This window comes from Talpa europaea (genome assembly GCF_964194135.1).
Source record: "Talpa europaea genome assembly, chromosome: 7".
Lineage (NCBI taxonomy): Eukaryota > Metazoa > Chordata > Mammalia > Eulipotyphla > Talpidae > Talpa > Talpa europaea.
The window spans coordinates 53329081-53349890 of record NC_140074.1 but is presented as its reverse complement, the minus strand read 5'-3'; the positions used below and the strand labels follow the sequence as shown (position 1 = coordinate 53349890).

General features: G+C 47.5%; 1 protein-coding gene across 1 annotated transcript in view; it reads left to right on the top strand.

Annotated features, from left to right (window-relative positions):
* The window catches only part of GABBR2 (gamma-aminobutyric acid type B receptor subunit 2), a gene marked incomplete at both ends in the record, with an annotated part of 333143 nt that extends 312333 nt beyond the window's left edge, over nt 1-20810 (top strand). Inside the window, 6 exons of the mRNA XM_084237329.1 lie at nt 5962-6072; nt 8965-9189; nt 11358-11540; nt 13957-14086; nt 17970-18087; nt 20645-20810. Coding sequence (XP_084093455.1) covers nt 5962-6072; nt 8965-9189; nt 11358-11540; nt 13957-14086; nt 17970-18087; nt 20645-20810 — 933 coding nt within the window. The remainder of the gene's footprint in view (nt 1-5961; nt 6073-8964; nt 9190-11357; nt 11541-13956; nt 14087-17969; nt 18088-20644) is intronic.

The window sequence follows — 20810 nt, the reverse complement described above, 5'->3', positions numbered from 1 at the left end:
TGCTCATGCCCAGCCAAATGCCCCACAGTTCCCTGTAGGACCCCTGGCCACTGCTCCATTCAGAGCTGTGCGGGGCAGGCTCGCACCCTCTGCACCCTCCATGGGGTGCACTCTCCAAGAAGGCAAGCAGCCTGTGGGCCTGCAGGATCCCAGCGCCGAGTACCCGAAAATACAGTGGAGTCCATTGTACAGAGGGGCACGGAGGACAAACCCACTCATCCCTCCACCTTTCAGGCTGTAACTGTGCTGTAAATTAACTGCTGGGCTCATCTGCAATTGGGAAAGTGAGGTCTAGAAAGGAGCAGGGACTTGCCCAAAGTCACATGGCAAGACTTAGGGGCCTCACCGCTTCTACCCACACCTGGACCCCCTGCCTGTTGGTTTGTGCGGCCTGGCAAAGCAGATGTTTGCAGGGGCCACTGACCTACATAGTGAATAATTGCATTATGCAGAGGGACTCTCAGGCCAGCTGCTCTCTTCTCGCTGCACAGATGGGAGAGACTTTCCTGGGCAGCTTCTGTGTGCCTCCCGCTGAGCCACGGCAGGGCCAGAAGTCAGGCATGAGTCCTCCCACCCACGCTGTCACAGAGAGGTGTGGTCTCCACTGAGTACCTGCCTGGAAGGCAGGAAGAGCATCTTATCAGCTTGAATCTGAATCCAGCCTGCCAGCCAGGCTTGGGGGGGGCGGGGGGGGGGGCTTCTGTTGAACGTTTAGCAATTAAATCATTCCTCCCACACGAGAGCAGCACCTCAGAGTTTATAGAGCAGGTTTATACCTACTGTCTCCTTGGAGTTTGACACCATGCTCGTGAGAGGCAGGCAGGTGAGGGAGCGCATATGGTGAGGCGGGAGGGAACATTGGTTTGCAGTCAGCAGCCCTGGGTTTGAATCTCAGCTCTGACATTTACTAGCTGCAGATCTGGGACAAGTTATTTGACCTCTCTGTGCCTCAGTTTCCTCATCTATAAAATGACTATGATGCCTTGTTGGATTCTTAGGAAGCTTGAACAAGGGGACGCATAGGGCTGGCAGCTTAGCAACTGGCTCATTGTCACTTAGACAAGGCAGCTCCTGGTGTCTTTAAGGTGCTTTTTTCAGGTGAGGTGATCCCACTCTCCCTCTGTGGCCATCTCTCACAGAACCATCCTGATCTTGCTAGAATGGAAGACCCACGAGGACAAGGTGCTTGTCAGTCCTGGTTATGCCGGCATCCCACACGCCCGAACAGTAGGCAGCAGTACCAACCTTGACAGTCATGTATTGAATGAATGTATGATTGATGATTACTTAGATAATTGCCCAGGAAAACAAACAAGTTAGGAAGAACAATAAAGAGAGAAAAGCATTTCTTTATAGACCAGTTGCTTGGAACAAGAGAACCATTCCTAGGTCAGGGGGAGATGCTGTAATGCACAGCTATTTGGAGAAGCGAGCCTGAAATCCCAGCTCAGGCCCTATGCGAGATGCCAGGCAGTGCAGGGGTCAGCGCCTGTGATCTCTGGCCCAGACTGGGAGTAGGGTGAGTGCAGTGGCCGAGTTCCCTCTGGACCCTCCGGCATTTCCTTCTCCAGCAGCCCCTTTGTGCCCTGGAATAGGAGTGGGACCCGTGCTCCATGGTGTCTAGAAATCTGGCTTCCTTTAAGGTCAGTGGGTAGCACAGGATGTTGGTGACGCTTGACCACTGTGTCCCCAGCAGTGGGTGATCCATGGCCTCTGGGCCGGACCTTCCACGTGGGTCTTTGGCGCCCTCTAGTGGCACTTTGGTGCATGATGCTGTGAAGTAAACGCTCAGGTGGTGGGGCAGCCACCCCACCCCACCACCCCACTTCAGGTCAGAGGCCGCTTTCCCCATGCATGTGACCGCTCAGATCATTCCAAACTCCAGTCCCCAGCAAAATCAGAATAGATCAGACAAAAAGAGACATTACTCTTAAAATTGGTTTTGAGATTCCCCCTACCTCATGAGTACATGAACCTCAGTCCACCCCCAACCCCTGACAGTCTGGTCTGTGTCCAGTGCACATGGACCTGGGGCTGTGTGAGGCTGAGGACAGTGATCAGAAGGTGTTTGGCTTATTTCTGCATCAGTGCGCGTCTGCTGAGGCGATGGAGTAGAGGCAGCTCGCTCACCCCCAGGAACACTGACTTCTCAGAGCTCTGGATAGGCCCTTGGGCTTTTGCTGCCTTTCTGCTCTGCAGCCAAGGCTGAGCTTAAATTTACTGATATGGGTGGGGGCTGAAAGACCAGATGTAAGAATTAAGACTTTGGAACACAAAGAGGTCACAGCAGACCAGGATGAGGGAAGGATGGAGGGGATGGGAAGAGACTACTAACAAGGTAAAAGGTAACTAGACTGAAATGTCAGCAGCACAGGGAGGAAGGCAGAGCTAACAGTTCAATGAAAACTACCTGATGGAGTCTTAGTCGATCAAAGGAACGTGTGAATCACCAGCGGAACTGTAATTTAGAAAGACACGGAGAGCTACGGCAAGAGAGCAGGGGCTAGAGGGCACCCCCTGGGGTATTGAGCACCAGCCTGGGCCTGCAGGTGAGTGGAAAACATGACAGGTGAAAGGAGCAGAGTCAACTTGAGGGGGAGGAGATGTGCACCTTCCCTGCAGACCTGCCCTCCTGAGGAAGGTGTGCAGACTCAAGGAGGGAACTTGGAATTACTCCTAGGACCTCCAAGCGAAAGATGGGGACCAATGAGTGGAGCTACAGGAAGAGAAGGTGCTGGTGCAATAAAAGAACTTTACCACCGTCTGACCAAGTGTGGGAAGAAGGGGCTCCATGTCTGGGTGTATGTAAACCAACCGACCATTGTCAGCTTCCCATGAACAGGGTCCTCATCTCACAGAACATGGCATATGGTGGAATCCGTCCTCTCTGCTGAGCTGCTGAGCTGCTGTTATAAATGGTTGCCTTTCATGGTAGGACAATAGACACGATCTCATGCTTGACCTGGTAGTGGGCCTGGGCCACCGTATCCTCATATTGCACCAGAGAAACCCATGTTCTCCCACTGAGTCACTGCTGACCTTGGGGCCAAGTCCTGTCTCAGTCTCCTGAGTTAAACAGGAAGGATATCTGAAAGCCCCATGACCCTTAGACTCCAGAGCAGCTCCTGGTTATGTATCAGCATAGGGGAAATCTCTAGCCCTGGCAGCTCTGAGTGTGGTTCCTGAGTTCACCTCTCCTGGGGTGTCTCATTCTTTCCACTGCCACCACTGTAGGGGCCTCCGGGAGCCCCGTGCTGCCCTCCAACACACACAGCCGATGTTGGACTTGATGACCATGGAACCAAAGGGTTTGGGTAACGAAATATAAATCAGTCCTGAGAGAGCATGCAACTGGATGATCTGGGTACCAAATAGCCTAAGAACACAGACCCACCACTCCTGGTTTGTCTTGCTTCCACATAGAAACAGCTTCATTCCCCAAGGACCTCAGCTCACAGGAGCCCAGGTCATCACATGCCTCAAACGCCAGGCCTAGTGAGCAGAGCCAAGAGAATCAAGGTTTCTGTGCCTCACCTGCCTAAGGACTGCCTTGCATACCCCTGGGTCTGGACTGTGCCCCACCTGCCTGAGGACTGCCTTCCAGACCCCTTCTTCCTATTGATTGCCCCCAGGGATTCTTATCCTTTACTCTCGGTGTTACTTAACTCTGGGACTCCACAGGGCAGCTCCAGCAGAACACAACATCCTAAATACAGTTCTGTGATAAGATTCCCTCCATGGGATCTGTTGTAAAGGCAAGCAAATTCACAAGTTTACTTGGTACATTTGTTGTTGGTAGTGCATGGATGTAGCAATTCTGAAACTCTTTTGTGTCTATTATAGAACTGAGAAAATGAGTGACTATTTTGATGTTTTTAGAAACCATGAATCTCACTGTGGAAAAAGAAGGTGTAAATGTGGAATGGGGAAAAGATAGGATCCAACCTATGATATTGGATTGTCTCTATATCTATATATAGATAGATGATGGGGAGATAGAATGGTGATAGATGATGGATGGATGGATGGATGGATGGATGGATGGATGGATGGATGGATGGATGGATGGTGATGAAGGTGGTTGGTAGGTAGGTAGGTAGGTAGGTAGGCCTAAAAGTAACCATACCCCAGAAACAGTGAGTGCATCTAGTACCCAGATCTTGATTTCTAAATCCCATTATCCAGCATTCCTCAGAGAACTGGCTAATTCCAGATTTGGGGCAACAAAAATGAAAGGAAAGCCTGGAACATTTTGTGCCAAGAAGTAAAAAAAAAAAAAAAAAGTGCTCAAAAAAAGTATAGGGGCCCCTTGGAAAGCCACATAAGGCAGCATGAAGGAGCTTTCCACTGGCCAAATCTGGAAAAGTTTGAGCACCAACATGAAAATGTTGGTGATAGATTATAAGACACTAAATTCAAAAGGAACCCATGAATCCAAGTAATATACATAAATAAGTGGGAGGAAAGAAAAGATCTTGTTTCTAGTAGAATGCCAATATTTAAACAGGATGACAGAGTTTGAAGGTCACCATTTTGCAGCCACCAAAGTAATGTGATTTGGTTAGGGATCACTGAAAAGGATGTCAAAACCACTGGACTTCTATTTGTGGGGAAACAGGATACTCACATATCCAAAGTGTCTCCCACAGATTATTTATTAATTCCTAGAGATAAATGGTACTGAAGTGGAGGGATGTGGCAGGCATCACCTAAATCAAATAATCACAGTTAACATCATCAATAATGGGACCCAGTGCTATCAAGCGTCCTTGGTGCGAAACACCCAGGAGGCAAAACCATCATCTCCATAGAATTCCTGCCAAAAATGCATAGCCTGCATCTAGTCTGAAAACACATTTAGATAAACCTATTTGAGGGACATTCTATAAAAAATAACTGAACGGATTCTTAAGAATTATCAATGACATGATAGACCAAAGTAGGCTGAGGACTTATTTGGGACTAAAGACATGACAAGTATGACCAATGCATGGCTGTAGATAAAATTTTGCTTAGGAAAGAAAAACAATTACCTTAAAGGACATTATCGGGCCCATTGGTGACATTTGAACATAGGTGATATTCAGATAATATACTATGTCGGTGTTAAATTTCCTGGTGGGGTTATGTAATGGGGTCATGTAAGAGAATTTCCTTATTCTTAGGAAATATATGCTAGATATTTAGGAGTAAAGGGTAAGAATGTCTGCAACTTATTCTCATGGTTCAGAAAAATTTTTTTTAATTTCCTGGGAGTCTTTTTCTTCTCTTACTACCCTCTGGCAGACTCTCTCCCAAAGAGAAAATCCACTTCAAATTGCTGAAAGAGAGCATACTTGGGTAGGGTCCTCTCCACCACCTCTCTTTGCACTAGGAAACCACATACATCTCTGACCTGTCTAGGATCAACTGCCCACCCTTGTCCAGTCAGCTCTGGCCTAGGATGGATCGTGTGGTACATAACATGGCTGCCACCATTGCTCCCTCCACGTGGGTAGTGAATAAGAGGGTCTCTTTAAAAGGGTTTAGCAGATGCCATGTTTGGCCCAGCCAGTAGATACTCTATTTCTAGCTTCCCAGAATCATCCCAGAAATGTTTGAAGGCCTCCTGACCTACTTTGTGCCTCCTTCTCACTCACCCTTTTAACAAACATTACAGATGCCTGCTGTGGGCCAGGTCTTATCCTAGTGACCCTCTCCCTTCTCTCGGGAGTGCTGATTCACCCTGGAAAGGCATGATGAGCACAGACAACTGGAATGCAGCGCTGACTCACTACCAACAAACAGAAGGCAGTCAATGCTGGTTGAGCTCTGAACCCCAGGCTGGAGTCCAAAAGGCCTCCCGGGCAGTGGCACTGGCTGTAGCCCAGCGGGGCAAGAAGAGCCCTCAGACAGAGCCCCGGCTGCTACACCAGGAAGGTGCCCAGTGCTAGCCCTAAGTTTCCATTTTCTTTTTCACAGCCGGACCCAGCAGGACGGGACATCTCCATCCGCCCTCTCCTGGAGCACTGTGAGAACACCCACATGACAATCTGGCTCGGCATCGTTTATGCCTACAAGGGGCTTCTCATGGTAGGTGCAAAGCAGGAGGTGAGTGAGGGGGTTGCTGTTCTGTCAGGGCTCTCACTCCCAGAGGCCGCCGTCAACATAAAAATAAACAGAGCCCCTGTGACTAAGCATTACTCCACACTGTGCTTGGTATTGCCAGGCGTTACCTCATTTCTCACAACCACCCTACGAGATAGGCATAAATAACATCCTCATGTAGGACACCGAGGCTCCATGCCTGAGATCACTCAGCTAATAAGTGGTGGCATGAAATTCTTAACCAGAGAGTGACCACCAGGCTCATGGGTGTGCCCCACAGCGGCCTCTGTACCGCTTGTTTCCACAACAGCAGTCTGTGGATATCCAGAGCATATTCATTCACATCCCACATTTCATTGGGTCCTCTCTAAATCTGTGGAGGTGACTGGAATCATCTCCATTTTACATATGAGGAAGATTTAGAGATTTGAAAGACTTACCAAAGACCACCTGGGAACCTCCACCCTACAAACTCAATACTCTTTCCATTCCACCCCTTTGTTCAGATCTAAGATTTCATGTCAAACCCACCTCACGCCATTGTGGAACTTCAGTTAGGAAGGATCTGTGAAAGGGCAGCCCATCCCACCCTATATTAGGGTACCCCCTTGAATCCTCAGTCCACATCCTGTGCAAACCAGCCTCCACTTACACTCCTCAATGAGGAAGCTGGCTGCTATGCCCTCCTCAGGCTTTTCCACAGAAAAATCCAGGCTCCCCTCAGAAGACTGATATGAAGCCCCCTCCCAGGTCAATAAACAGGGTTTCTTGCACTGCGCAAATGCAGCCTTACTTGCAGCTTCAGAGAATTGTTAGTGAGTGTGCCTTGTCCTTCCAGGGGTCACAGCAGAAGGGCAGGTGTGAGGGACTCTTTCACAAAGATTGTCCCCCACTTCATCATAGTTGAGACTCTTTTGCAGTTTCCATCGAGGTTGACTGAGGACCAGGGGGAGGCCCTCAGGGGCCCATGAGGGAATGACCCTAGAGGTTCCCACAGGAGGCTCCCAGAGTAGAAATAGGACCTTGAGAACTGGTCAGAGGTCCTGGGCTTGGAGACAGGGGACATATCACTAGAACTGCCTTAGACTGGTGGCATAGACTGAGGGCAGAACCATCAGCAATGGACAGAGTCAGCAGGAGGCAGGCCTCAGGGCCATGGACACCCTGGGAAGGCGTGAGCTGCCTGACTAGGAAGCGTACTGAGATGCCTGGAGCTCCCCCAGCCCTGGGTGAGTGGAGACCGAAGCTCAACTCTCCAGCATCCCTCCTCCAGCCTCAGTTCCTTGATCCTAAGACTGTGCAATCAGATTATGGTGAATCATATTGACTCTTTAAACTGGATTGATCTGTAATGCTTTGGCCATCTGTTATCTTCCCCACCTGCTTCCAAAAGTGGTTGGAGATGGCGATAGTCTTCTAGTGAAACAAATACTTGCATCACGTCAATAAAAGCTGTATTTGCCAGCATGAGTGTTTTACTATTTCCAGTGTACACAAGAACCTGCAAATTCACTCCGAGCCCGGGGGTTATGACTGAAATCCCACCCCCTGGCCCTTTCTGCTCTAGAACCACAGAATCTGACTGAACTGAGTATGCATGGCCCTCTAGAGCCACTCTGTTGCCAGACGTTTCCACCCCCCTCCCCCGAGCATCCCCAGCCAATATTCATTAACTCCCTTGTTCCACACCTCCATGACAGGGAGCCTAAGCACCCCTTTTTTTTAATTTATTCAAGAGCTGGGGTACAGGCCAGAGTTGCGGGAGGGTAAGAGGATTCACCACAGACAGAGCAAGGAGCAGAACAGGCAGACAGACCAAAAGCACTGCTGAGGGGAGCATCGAGCAAGGAAGGAGAGGTCTGCCACGCCATGTGGGATTCTCCCTGGCCGGCCGGGAATAGAACCGGAGCTGCGGAGGCTGCGGACAGCTTCACAGCCTGGCGTTCAACCTGCTGTACCACCAGGGAGGCCCCTTAGTACCCCTTTAAGTGGCCTGGGCCATCCAGGGGTAGCATACCAGTTTCCTGTGACTACAGTGACACATTGCCACAAGCTAGTGGTTTTAAACAATAGAAATTTATTCTATCATAGTTCTAGATACCAGAAGCATGAAATCAAAGCAGGCCGTGCTCCCTCCAAAGGTTCTGAGGGTGAACACGTCCTTGCCTCTTCCAGCCTCATGTTCCAGGCATTCCTTGTTCTGGCTGCCTGAGCTCCACCCATCACCTGCCACTCCATCAGTTAGAAAGGAGGAAAATACCCTTTCCTTTTGAAGACACTTCCCAGAACTTGGACACACCGCTTCCACCTAGATGACGTTCTCCAGAACTTAGTCATGTACCACATCTAGTTTCCAGGCAGCTAGGAAACACAGACTCCATTCAGAGGGGCTCTGTGCATTGGGAGTAAGGAAGTCCTGGGCACTGGGGCTCTCTCTGGCTTAAAGAAAAAAGACTGGACTGACTTCTAGAGTCCACTTTTACCACCATATTGCTATGTGGCTTAGGCCACTTCCTTCCTCCTCTCTCCTCTCCTCTTTCTCCTTTCCTTTCCAGCATTCTCTATAGAATGAGGGTAGGTGGTTGAAATCACGTCTGTGTGTGAACCACGGGTGGGAGCACAGACGAACCAGACAACTATAACATCCCTAGTCTGTACCCACAGACTCAGTCCAATGCCAAGAATGGAGACAGATGGTGACATCCAAAGATCTGGCAGATAGCAAAGCCCCCAGCCTCCTTTCCCCCCACCCCTCACCCCCACCCACCCCCCGCCCCGCTTCCTGAGAAACCCTCCACCGGGCAGTTTTTCAGAACATGGAGCAGCATGTGCCGCCAATTGGTAATCATCATCTCCCCTTTCTGTTCACTGTTTCAGTTGTTCGGTTGTTTCTTAGCTTGGGAAACGCGCAATGTCAGCATCCCCGCGCTCAACGACAGCAAGTACATCGGGATGAGCGTCTACAACGTAGGGATCATGTGCATCATTGGGGCCGCCGTCTCCTTCCTGACCCGGGACCAGCCCAACGTGCAGTTCTGCATCGTGGCGCTGGTCATCATCTTCTGCAGCACCATCACCCTCTGCCTGGTGTTTGTGCCAAAGGTACGTGCCAGGAGTCAGTGGCCTCACCCTCAGCACCTGGCCTCTGGCAGCTGACTGCCCTGGAGATCTCTGGGTTTCCTCCGCTTTCCAAAAGTCTTACATTTTTTTTTTCTGTGATGATGATGAAATCAATTCATATCACAAAAAGCTTGGAAAATGCAGAAAAGTTAAAGCCAGGTTTTTTTAGAAATCTCATAGTCACATCACACAAAAGTAATCACAGTGAATATTTTCTTTTCTTATTTAACTCAATGCAAGCTAAATATTTCTCTTTTTTAAAGATTTATTTATTTATGCATAGAAGAGCTGGGCTACAGGCCAGAGGTATGAGAGGATTCACCAGAGACAGAGCCGGGAGCAGAACAGGCAGACTGACTGAAATACGCTGCTGAGGGGAGCAGTGGGCGAGACAGGAGAGGTCTGCCGTGCCATGTGGGTAACTCCCTTGCCGGGGCTAGAACTCGTGCTGCAAAGGCTGAGGAAAGCTTCATAGTGCTGTGCTTAACCCCTTGCGCCACCAGGGAGGCCCATGCTAAATATTTCTAATGTCTTTTCTCCTAGTCTGTTGTCTGATGCATCAGCAGTGACACGCTTTTGGACATAGCTGTGATAGCATCTGTGGTTCTCTTCCCCACTTAACATTCTGTCCTTTGTTTTTTCCCTCTTTCATAACCATCATTGAGGGGACATTCCATATTTGCTTGCCCACTTACTGTTGAGCATTACAGCTCTTTCTAGAATTTTTATATTGTAAATGAAGTTTTTTTCCCCATATAACACCCTTTTCTTCTTTCTAGTTATTCCCTTAAAATAGAGTAGCAAGAAGGAATATTAGTAAGTCAAAATATTAACCATTTTAGCAGCCATTTATGTTTTCCTTTTGTCTGAAGAGCAGAACTTCAGATCCCCATGAGGAGGTATTTTTTAAACATTATCCTACCCAGCAGCAGACAGGTAAACAAGAGACCCTGACCACTTAGCAGCCCCCTGCAGTAGGCTGGTCTGTGTAGAGGAAAGGCTGAGAGGGCTGTGTCTCCAGAGTGAAGGAAAGAGCAGGAAGCTGAGAGTTGGGAAGCAGTTATCAACCCAAGTGGAGAACAGAAGAGATCACTCAAGGGGGGGGGGAGGTCCTTTGTCCCCTACAGGCTGTCCATGCACCTCATCTACCTGGGGCCGAGTCGGTCCACCAACATGTCATTGTGCCCTGGTGCACCTGTGGTGTACACTCCCTCCTTCTCTGTCAACACCTGCACAGTTTCCAAAACAACACCATGACTTCCCGCTGCACCCTGGCCTCCTCCCCAGCCTGGCAAAGTCACCAGCTGATTCTTTGAACTTAGCCCTGATCATGGTACCCGCCTCCTCCACCTCCATAGTTCCCCACAACCCTCCTGGCTCCAGGATCAAGCCCCTGACACTCCACTAGCTTTCAGAACTCTGGGGTCTCCTCCAGTCTCCCCACAGAAGGCTGTCTGGCATCCAAACTGGCTTCCCCATAAGAGCCCTGAGCCCCAGGCCACCACATTTGCACAGGCCACTTTGTCCCCCTGAAATTCTGTCACCCTGACCATCTTCCAGACCCACCACAGAGCCTAGCCCCTCACCTCGGAATGAGGTTCCAGCGGGTGGAGGCCTGGCCCACTCAGTGCGTGCTCTGCAGTTGTGAGCCCAGAGCCTGCCTCCAACCAGAGATGTATTTAAATAAATGAGTAAGATCAAGATTGAGTGGTAACTCTTCTCTTACATAAAAATGTCTTTGAGGCAGCTAGTCAGCCATCTGTCCCTACATCGATGGTGCTAACAAGCAGAGGTTTTCACTTTTCTCCATTCATTATTCTTACCACTGTCTTATTTGATTCCACATGGAGCAAAGCCTGAGACAGAGCGAGCCTCAGCTGGTGCCAGGCCCAAGGGGACCTGGTGGGCTGCGCAGGATGGTTGAGATGCTGGTAAATCAGGGTCAGGATCTGACTTCTACTGACAAAGGAGAAAACCAAGACTCGGGGGAAGGGGCCTGCGTCAGCCTATGCCCAGAGCTCCTGGCTCCCAGGCTGTGTCCTTCCTGGAACCCCATGTTGCCTCAATGCAGGACCTGCTGAGAGAGACTGGATGGTGGAAAGGAAGTGACCCCCAAGCTTATCTTTTCAATTCCACCCTTTTCCTTTCAGCTCATCACTCTCAGAACAAACCCAGATGCAGCAACTCAGAACCGGCGATTCCAGTTCACTCAGAATCAGAAGAAAGAAGATTCTAAAACGTCCACCTCAGTCACCAGCGTGAACCAAGCAAGCACATCCCGCCTGGAGGGCCTCCAGTCAGAAAACCACCGCCTGCGAATGAAGATCACAGAGGTACCTCCCAGCACTGGCAGCCACGGCTGTCCTTCCACTGGAGTCCCTCTACCGGGTACAGGGGCCTCGGAGCTGCCCCTTCCCCCACCCAGTGTCTAGAATGTTCCTGCATCGTGCCATGCGCTCCTATCTGCTGTAGTACCAGCTGCAAGGCCGGGGGTAATATACACTACACAGAGGCACTATCAGATTCCACCGGAGTTTGTTGCCCATCTGGCCCAGGTTCTTGGAGTCCAGTAATGCCTCAGATTCGAAACTCCCTCAGAAAAAAAAAAAAAAAAAAGTGTTCTCAGCACTCCCAGACTAACGTGGCTTCCTGAGTGTGCATCCCCCTCACACACACCACCATTCAGTCTTTCCCTCTCCCAAACAACCCAGTAACCACTCACATCTACACAGCAAGAGAGGAGAAAGTAAAGAAACTTTTCAGATGGGAAAGGCTGCGGCCACCACTCACATCGTGCTGAATGAAGGGCCTTACTGGTCGGTAGTGTTCCCATGAGCGCATCTCAGACCCCTTCATGCCCAAGCCATACCTCAAGTTCTGAACTCTCGATACCAGGAAGAGGAAACCAAATTAGCTTCCCCTTCACCACCCCATCCCTTTGGGTCAGGAGATATGTGGCCAGACCCCTGGTCCTTGGGCTGCATGTTTAGTGGAGGAAACCTGAACAGTGAATGGACAAGAACAAAAGAAAGTAGGTTAAGTCCGGATACTGGCCAAGTTGCTGTAACAAAGAGGCCCCAAACATTGCGGCCCAAAGAAGATATATTTATTTCTCTCACCTAATGGTCCTGCAGAGAGAGGTACAGATTGGCAGGCAGTGAAGGAATCTCGTTGTCCCCAAGGACATTGCTAGTGAGGTTCCTCCACACTGGCCTGCACTGCCCACAGGTTAGAGCTGGCCAGAAGGCATGTCTGTTTCAGGAAGGCGAGAGAAAGGAAGTCCACACAGGGCTTGCCTTTTAAGCAAGTGAGACAAAAATTACACACATTTTGTTTCTGCTCCAGTTACACTGGCAGGAACTTCCATGACCACACTTAGCCACCGAGGCAACTGAGAAAATTAGTCTCTAGCTAGACAGTCGCAGGGAAGCAGCCAGACGTAAGTTGCCAGGTTAATACAGGACACCCAGTGAAATCTGCATATCAGACAAACAATCAGGTACATTTTCAGTATGATATGTCCCATACAATATTTGATATATAGTGCAAAACAACTCTGAAATTCAAATGGGACTGGGCCTTCTGTACTTTTACTTGCTGGACCTGAAGGCTTCTGGGGCTCACAGTCATCTGCCACAAAGATCCACTATGCGAGTCTGTGCGTCTAAGCTGACAGCCTTGGGCTGGGGCGGCCCTCCATTTAGCTGGAGCTAACTAGGGATGGTTTCTGTCTCTCCCAACCCACTGCTGATTTTGTCTCAGTCCTCTCTGTGACTGGTCACACCACATCTCTATTCCCTGGATATTGACCTTCCACTTGCTCACTTCTCTGATGAAAACATCACTCACTTAGGAACCCAAAACTACAAACCACTGTCAGGAACCCCCCAACATTGGGCTGTTCTTCCTGGAAATGAATTACAATCTGGCCTCCTGTTGCCGCCACCCTTTGGTCCCAGCCTTGCCTTGTAGTTTGCCTTCCCTTCTGCTCATGAAAACCTATTACCCAGTACAACGGCTGTGCTCCTGACATCAGAGTAGCACTTTACAGTTTATAAGTCATCTCCCTTATGCTATAATAGGATGCCCACTAACCTCCCCAGTGACCACCCCTCCCAACACCCACACATTCTCTATCCATCCAGATTAACTCCTCTAGGGGGACCCCCTCTGCCCTGAGTGTCTGACAGAGACTCAGCCAACCAGCCCTGCAGATCAGATCTGTCCTCCGCTCAAGGGTCTTACTAGGTCCCAATCATAATACTGAAGGCGATTTTATTATATTAGAAGGTTACCTTTATATGTGTTAGGCACTGAGCTAAACTTTCAATGCATTATCTCATCAAATCTTCACAAGTCCACAAAGTAGATAGACTATTATCCCATTCTACAGATGGAAGAATTAAGACCATTCTCGCCAACTAGCACACATTGAGGGGAGCCCTGGTTTGCTCCTCAGTCTGTCCAACTTCAGAGCCTATATTCTGATGCCCCCGGGCCTTGCCTGCTCCCTGGGCTTGCTTGGCTCCTCCATGAAGGGGCAAGTCTGCACTGAACACACCACTACCAAGCCCACTCCCTTGTCCCCAGAGCCTGTCCCAGAACGGGAGCTGTGTCTCTTCCCCAACATGTCACAACCCTCTGGCTCTCCATGCCCTCCAGAAGGCAGCGGCCCTCAAGGTCTGGCTGCCAGGTGTGGGGCTAGGGCTGGGCCAGGACTTAGGCTCAGCTACAACCTTTGTCTTCTAGCTGGATAAAGACTTGGAAGAGGTCACCATGCAGCTTCAGGACACTCCAGAAAAGACCACCTACATTAAACAGAACCACTACCAGGAGCTCAATGACATCCTCAACCTGGGGAACTTCACCGAGAGCACAGGTAGGAGATGGGGGCCCCATAGTATGGGTACCTGGGTATCAGACGCCCACCATCTGTCTTCCATTTTACAGATGAAGATACTGAGGCTCAGAGAGGGGATAGGGCCGGCCAGAAGTCACATGGCACAGTTGGAGCATCTAGGACCCTCATCCTCTGACCCCAATTGATAGTCCATTTGGAGCCCCACCCTGCCTAGACCTGGGGTTTCTGCTGCACAAGTACCACCCACTAACCACTGTGCCACAGAGCATGCTTCACCCGGGGCCTCTGTTTCCAGGCCCCTGGGTTCCAGTTGCACATGCACGCAATGTGGCTGGCATTCCTGGGCCTGGCTGGGGCACATTGTCCTTAGCAAGTAGTGCATCTGCACTTCTCCCTGCAGCAATTCACAGCTGCACATGCTCACCCACCCACACTGTCCAGGAAAGGAATGGTTAGTGAGCTATAGCACAACGCTCACTTTTGCCAGCCACTGGAGAAATGCAAGCTGAAACCACCAAGCCATATTTTGCCTCTATTTTAGCAGAATTTTAAAAGAATGCCAGTGTCAGTGAAAAGTGTAGAAATGGGCATCTCCTGCAGCATTTTGGGAGTGGGTCTGGCCCTTTCCAAATGTCTGATGTTAAGTCTCTTGACCTAGTGATTCCATGAGCAGGAGGGCTCTGCCCCCTGGAAATACTGTCATGCAGCAAAGATGTAGACCTGTGGATGCCCAGCTCATTATTTGTAGGCAAGAAAACTTGGATTTACTTGCATGTTCGTATTTGGGGTGGCTTCATTCATTATGATACACCAAACAAGGCACACAGCACAGCTACTGAAAAAGCAAGGTGGGTCTGTCTGTGCAGATGTGGCAAGAACTCCAAGATCAAAAAGCACAGTGAAGGCCAGCATTGTCATATGCATAAATACACATACACGTGTACATGTGCGAATAGATTTTTTAAAGGCTTGGAAGGACAAACACCCAGTTATTAACAGTATCCAACTGTGTAAAAGTGACCAGTATATGTGGAGGCTGGGTAGGAAGGGATTCTTTCATATTTGTATATGTCTTTATCATTTGCATTTTGTCACTAGAATATATTCATTAATTTATTGTAAAATTATTTTTAGTGAATGAAAAATTATTAGTTTTTTATTCTTATTACATGAGTAATAATTATTTTCTTTAAAAAGCACTAGTAAAAATTCTTATGATATAGGATGTTGCTTGTAAAAATGCTTGCATTGAGTTAAGCAGCAAGGAAATTTAACAAATAAAAATTATTCCTAGTAATATTAGTATCTGGTGGGCATTTCAAATTAATGGGGGCAGGGAATGAATTATTCAATACATTTCAATGGGATTAAGGAGTAGCCATCTGAGAAAAAATGAAGTTAGAGCCTTACCTCACAGCTTACACAAAAATAAATTCCAGATGGATAAAAGATTTAAATATAAAAAATGAAACCAGAAAAGTTCTAGAATAAACCATAAGAAGAGAATTGATTTATAATCTCTGAGAGGGGAAAGACTTTCTCAGTTTAATGCAAAACACAGAGACCACAATAGAAAAGACTGATAAATTGAACAACAAAAGAAAACTTTGAACAATGCAAAAGCCATCAGAAGTCAAAAAATCAAACCACAAAGTAAGCCAAAAAGTATTATAACTCAGATATAACATGTTTATCCCTCATATGTAAGGACAAATCATAAGTAATTACATGTGAATTATATATATAATTATATATAAATTAATAAGAAAACAATCCACAAGAAAAATGAACAGAATTCTCATAAAAGTAAATACAACTGGTTATGCTTATGAGAAGACAGTGAAGCTTATTCCTTATAAATCAAATCTGCAACAAGATACCATTTCACCTGTAAGACTGGCAGAGATCAAAGATCAAAAAGTTGCTGAGAGTTCAGGGAAATAGACATTCTCAAACAATGCTGCTCAGAGTCGAAATTGTTCTCACCCAGCAATAGGCTTTTGGAATCTACCCGAAGGATATTTCGTCAACTCATTATTCACGGTAATTATGTTTTGCAAACTAGCTATGAGCCATGGATTCATGAATACTGAACCATTGATCCTAGGGGAAATATAAGGCTAGGTTCCTGCAACTTTCCTTCCTGCGGGTTGACTTTTTTGTCAACCAATCAATACATAACTTTGTTTTATTGTGTTTCTGTTGAAGACACCTTATTTAATAGATATTGATTCATTAACATTGAACTCAGTGCCAATAGTGCTGTAACTCACGCCTGAACTAACCTTATCGAACACGCCTATTTTCTCCATCAGGCACATCGCAGTTTAGGAGCACTGGACAGCTCTACACTTGGGGGCATCTTGAACAACAAAATCATCAGAACAAAATGCAAAAATGTGGGAAATGTGACACTTCATAGATCACAAAAAAGAAGAAATTACTTACAGAATGAGAACTCACACAAGAAGCCTTGTGTGACCTCATCTGGGAATGTGCATGCTGGGCAACTCATATTTCTCAACACTCTTTGTCAGCAAAGGACAGTGAAAGCATCTGAATATTGATTTGGGGGTTACAAATAAATTTTAGTGAGTAGACGAGTTCATAAATACAGAATCTATGGCTAAGGTCTGTACTCACATGAGTGCAAAATGACAGACGTGTGAGGTTTGCCTCCTGCGGGGGGAAATAAAAGTAGTGCTCTTTTCCACACCAAATGAACCCAGATCTCTCAGGTAGGGGCCAGATTTTCATCTTTTATATTTCATTAAATCTCCTCTGGTAGTTCTGAAGCACAGAGGAGACTGAGGCATCTACTTACCTATATAATCATTTTGTGTTTACACAGTATTTCTTTGAGTGTGTGTGTGTGTGTGTGTGTATTAGGTTGTCAGAAAAGTCATGAGGTGTTTTTTCTGTTTTCTACGCAAAAATACATCATGAATTTTCCAACAGCCCAATATTTTCTTTGAATATATATTAGTACATATATATTTAGTATGTAACTAATTCATCATTACATTCAACTTAGTTCCAACTTTTTGATATTATAAACAATGCTGATTTGAACATCTTCTATATATGTTCACACACATCCTTAAATTATTTCCTTAGGATAGTTCCTGGAAGTGGAACTTCTGGGTAAAATATATGTACTCTAGTGTTGGGTACTTATTGGCAGGACCCTCAAAAAGATTGTACTAATTTATAACTCCCACCAACAATTTACTCTTTTTTTTTTTCAATCCTTGGCAATCTTTTTTTTCTTATATGGAAGAACTGGGGTATAGGCCAGAGGTATAAAAAGTGAGAGGATTCACCAGCTACAGAGTGTGGACCAGAACAGGCGAATTTACTGAATACACTGCTAAGGGGAGCAGCAGGCAAAATAGGAGAGGTCTGCGGCACCATGTGAGTTATCTACCTGGCCAGGGATTTGAACTCAGGCCATAGGGGTGATAGACTGAGACTTAACCCTTAGGCCACCAGGGAGTCCAATCCTTGGCAATCTTAAGGAAACTATACTTGGAGGGAATTTTTTCTTGTCTTTGTCATTGCATTCCTCAGCCCCAGTGAAAATGGCCTTAAAAATTAGAATCTCTCATTTCTAAGTTATGTTTCCAAATTTATCAACTTAATTTTCCCCCTTTTTTTCTTGGAGAAAAGGAGGCCTAGGGCATGCCATACATACCCTCTGAGGCATGTCACTTCTATCCCTGGCGGAGGCTTCTCACAGCCTTGGTCCTGGAGACCCCACAGAGGCCACAGCTTGGAGAACACAGAGGGATGAGGGGTTCTTTTGCATTCTTTCTCCTTGGGCAGCATCCAAAAATAGTGCATTGTTGAGTTTTAAAAATTAAGGTGACCGAATGTAATGGTACTGTTGTTTTGCATTCAGATGGGGGAAAGGCCATTTTAAAAAATCACCTCGATCAGAATCCCCAGCTACAGTGGAATACAACAGAGCCCTCTCGAACATGCAAAGATCCTATAGAAGATATAAACTCCCCAGAACAGTAAGTACCTTCTCCTGGAGGATTATTGCGGAAGAGTAATTATTCCTGCACAACAGTTTCCAATGCGCAGCATATTTCCAACATGTGTTGTTTCATTGGAACTCCATGGCAATCCCTGATTCAGGTGGCATGACAGTGCTCATTTCACAGAGGGGAAAAACTGCCATTCAAAAGGCGGTAGTGACAAGACTCACTCAGTTGCTAAGTGCTGGAAATAGAATTTGAACTTGGGTCTGTCCAACATCAAATCCCCTGTTCTCCACTGTAGCACACAGTCTTTGTTATGTGTAAACTCTGACCTTGCTAAGTGCATGTATTCAACAACAACTTGCTGAGACTTACTACTGTGTATCAGATTCCACAGTGAAGAAAACAGACAAAAGTCTCTCCCTTCACAGAGCTTACATTTTACCTGGGAAGATAATAATTCACTTTGAAAAAGTAAAATATAGTATGTTAAATGACAGGTACTTTGGAGAAAAATAAAGCAGGGAAGGAGTTAGAGAGTATAGCTTTAAATAGGGTGATCAGGGAAGACTCAGTGAGAAGGTGACATCTCAATAAGGACCTGGACTCCTCAGTCAGCTTTGTTCCCACTGGCAATTTTTAGTTCTTCCCAGTTTATAGCAAATTGGAAGCAGAGATTAGAAAACTCAACTCTGAAACTTGGCCCTTGGGAAGTAACAAAAACAGGTGAGGAATCAGCAAAGACAATCAAATCACCAATTACAGTATCATTTGGGATCATTTAGAATTAATAGCCTAGCAACCAAATTAGCTCCAAGGCCTCACTGGCTCACAATCCAGAACTGCTGATGGTTATGTGGCATTCGTCAGTGGTCTGTCTGTTGGTTCCCTCCACTGGCATGGAAGCACCTGGAGGGTAAGGTATGAGTCCTTTGTCCCCTGGATGGAATACAGTCCCCAGCACTGAGTAGCCCTGCAGGTCCCAGCACTGAGTAACTTTGTGTCAAGTGTCTGCTGAATGTATGAAAATGTGAACAGGATCCTACCAGACAGCGAATGTCGTGGCTCTGACAACCACAGGACAAATGTCCTGGCTGGGGTTCTTTCCCGGTGCACCATTTTCCCAGGTCAGCTCCCCTTTTTCCTGAACTCTTTGTCAGCACCACCCTACCTTAAGGAATAGGTCGTAGCTGACATTGCACAAGTTTAATTTTCTTTTTTTTTTTAAGATTGATTTATTTATTTATACAAGCACTGGGCACAGTCAGAAGCGCAGGAGGGTGAGAGGATTCACCAGAGCCAGAGCGGGGAACAGAACAGGCAGACTGATGAAATACACTGCTGAGGGGAGCAGCGGGCGCGACAGGAGAGGTCTGCGCTCCACGTGGGACCCTCGCCAGCGGCCAGGGATGGAACCGGCTGCAGAGGCTGTGGGCAGCTTTGCAGCCCAGTGCTCAACCACTGCGCCATGGGGGAGGCCCACAAATTTAATTTTCATTCAAAATCCCACATCCAACATTCTACTCTCATAGGGAATTGGGGGCAGCAAGGCATTTGCCCCCATTGTAGGGAAAGAAAAATATTCCCTTCTACCCTTCCGGGTTCTGTGACTGGCCTAATAATTAAGATAAATAAGAGAAAACAAATTAATTCTGTAGTCACATATGTACATATGAGAACCCCACAAAGATACAGGATTCAAAGAAGCCCTGAAAGCAGGAAGCTTCAATGCCTTTTGGACAAAGAAATAATAAGTCTGAAGAAAGGATGTGGCAAAGGGGATTGGGCTTGGGGTGATAGTGAAAAATAGTGATGAAGTAATCAGGTTGGTTTATAGAGTCTTCTTGGCCCTAAATTGCCAGTCTCTGTTCATATAGGTGCCTTCTCCTCTCCTGGTTCAGAGGAGGCACCTTTCACCTGGGAGATTTCAGGGCGCAAAGGAGCTCAGAGTATCCCTTTTGTGCTGATCGCTTCTCAAGTACCTTAATTCAATATACTCGATATGCCCAAATGCATATTTGGTGGTGACATGTTCTGAACCCCTACACCATCCATTCGGGACTCCATCAATGGCCTACATACACTTTGGGCACACATCCTGCTGGTTTGAGGTAGTGGGGTGGATTGATTGGCCTCCCCCACAAAACACTGTGGTTAAACAGAAGCCAGAGTCTGGCCTTCCCCGGAGCCTCTCAGGGATGGAACTGAAAGCCAAGGCTATTTGAAGGCTTGCAGATGTAGAGAATGAGATCCGTCTGCAGCAGAGCCCTGCAAGAAAGGTTCAAAGCCTTGTTTTTAGGAATCCTGCTGGCACAGTTATAGTAACAGCCCCCAAATTCTGGCTGAACACCCAATCTACATCCTCTTTGTGTAGCGTGTTACGTCAGGGCAGTAGCTGGCGAGTGTAGGCTGCATGAAGTACCTGCTGGGCGGCTGCATGATGGATAACAGGATGGACCCATCTTGGATTCACAGAAAAGCATGCTCCTTCCATCAGCTTCTTGGCCAAAGCGAGTCCAAGGGACTCTCTGGTGAGCGGCCAAGAGCCTTCACTAACCCTCCTCCTTCTCTCGTTCTCTCCCTGCCGCAGCATCCAGCGCCGGCTGTCCCTCCAGCTCCCCATCCTCCACCACGCCTACCTCCCATCCATCGGAGGCGTGGACGCCAGCTGTGTCAGCCCCTGTGTCAGCCCCACCGCCAGCCCCCGCCACAGACACGTGCCACCCTCCTTCCGAGTCATGGTCTCGGGCCTGTAA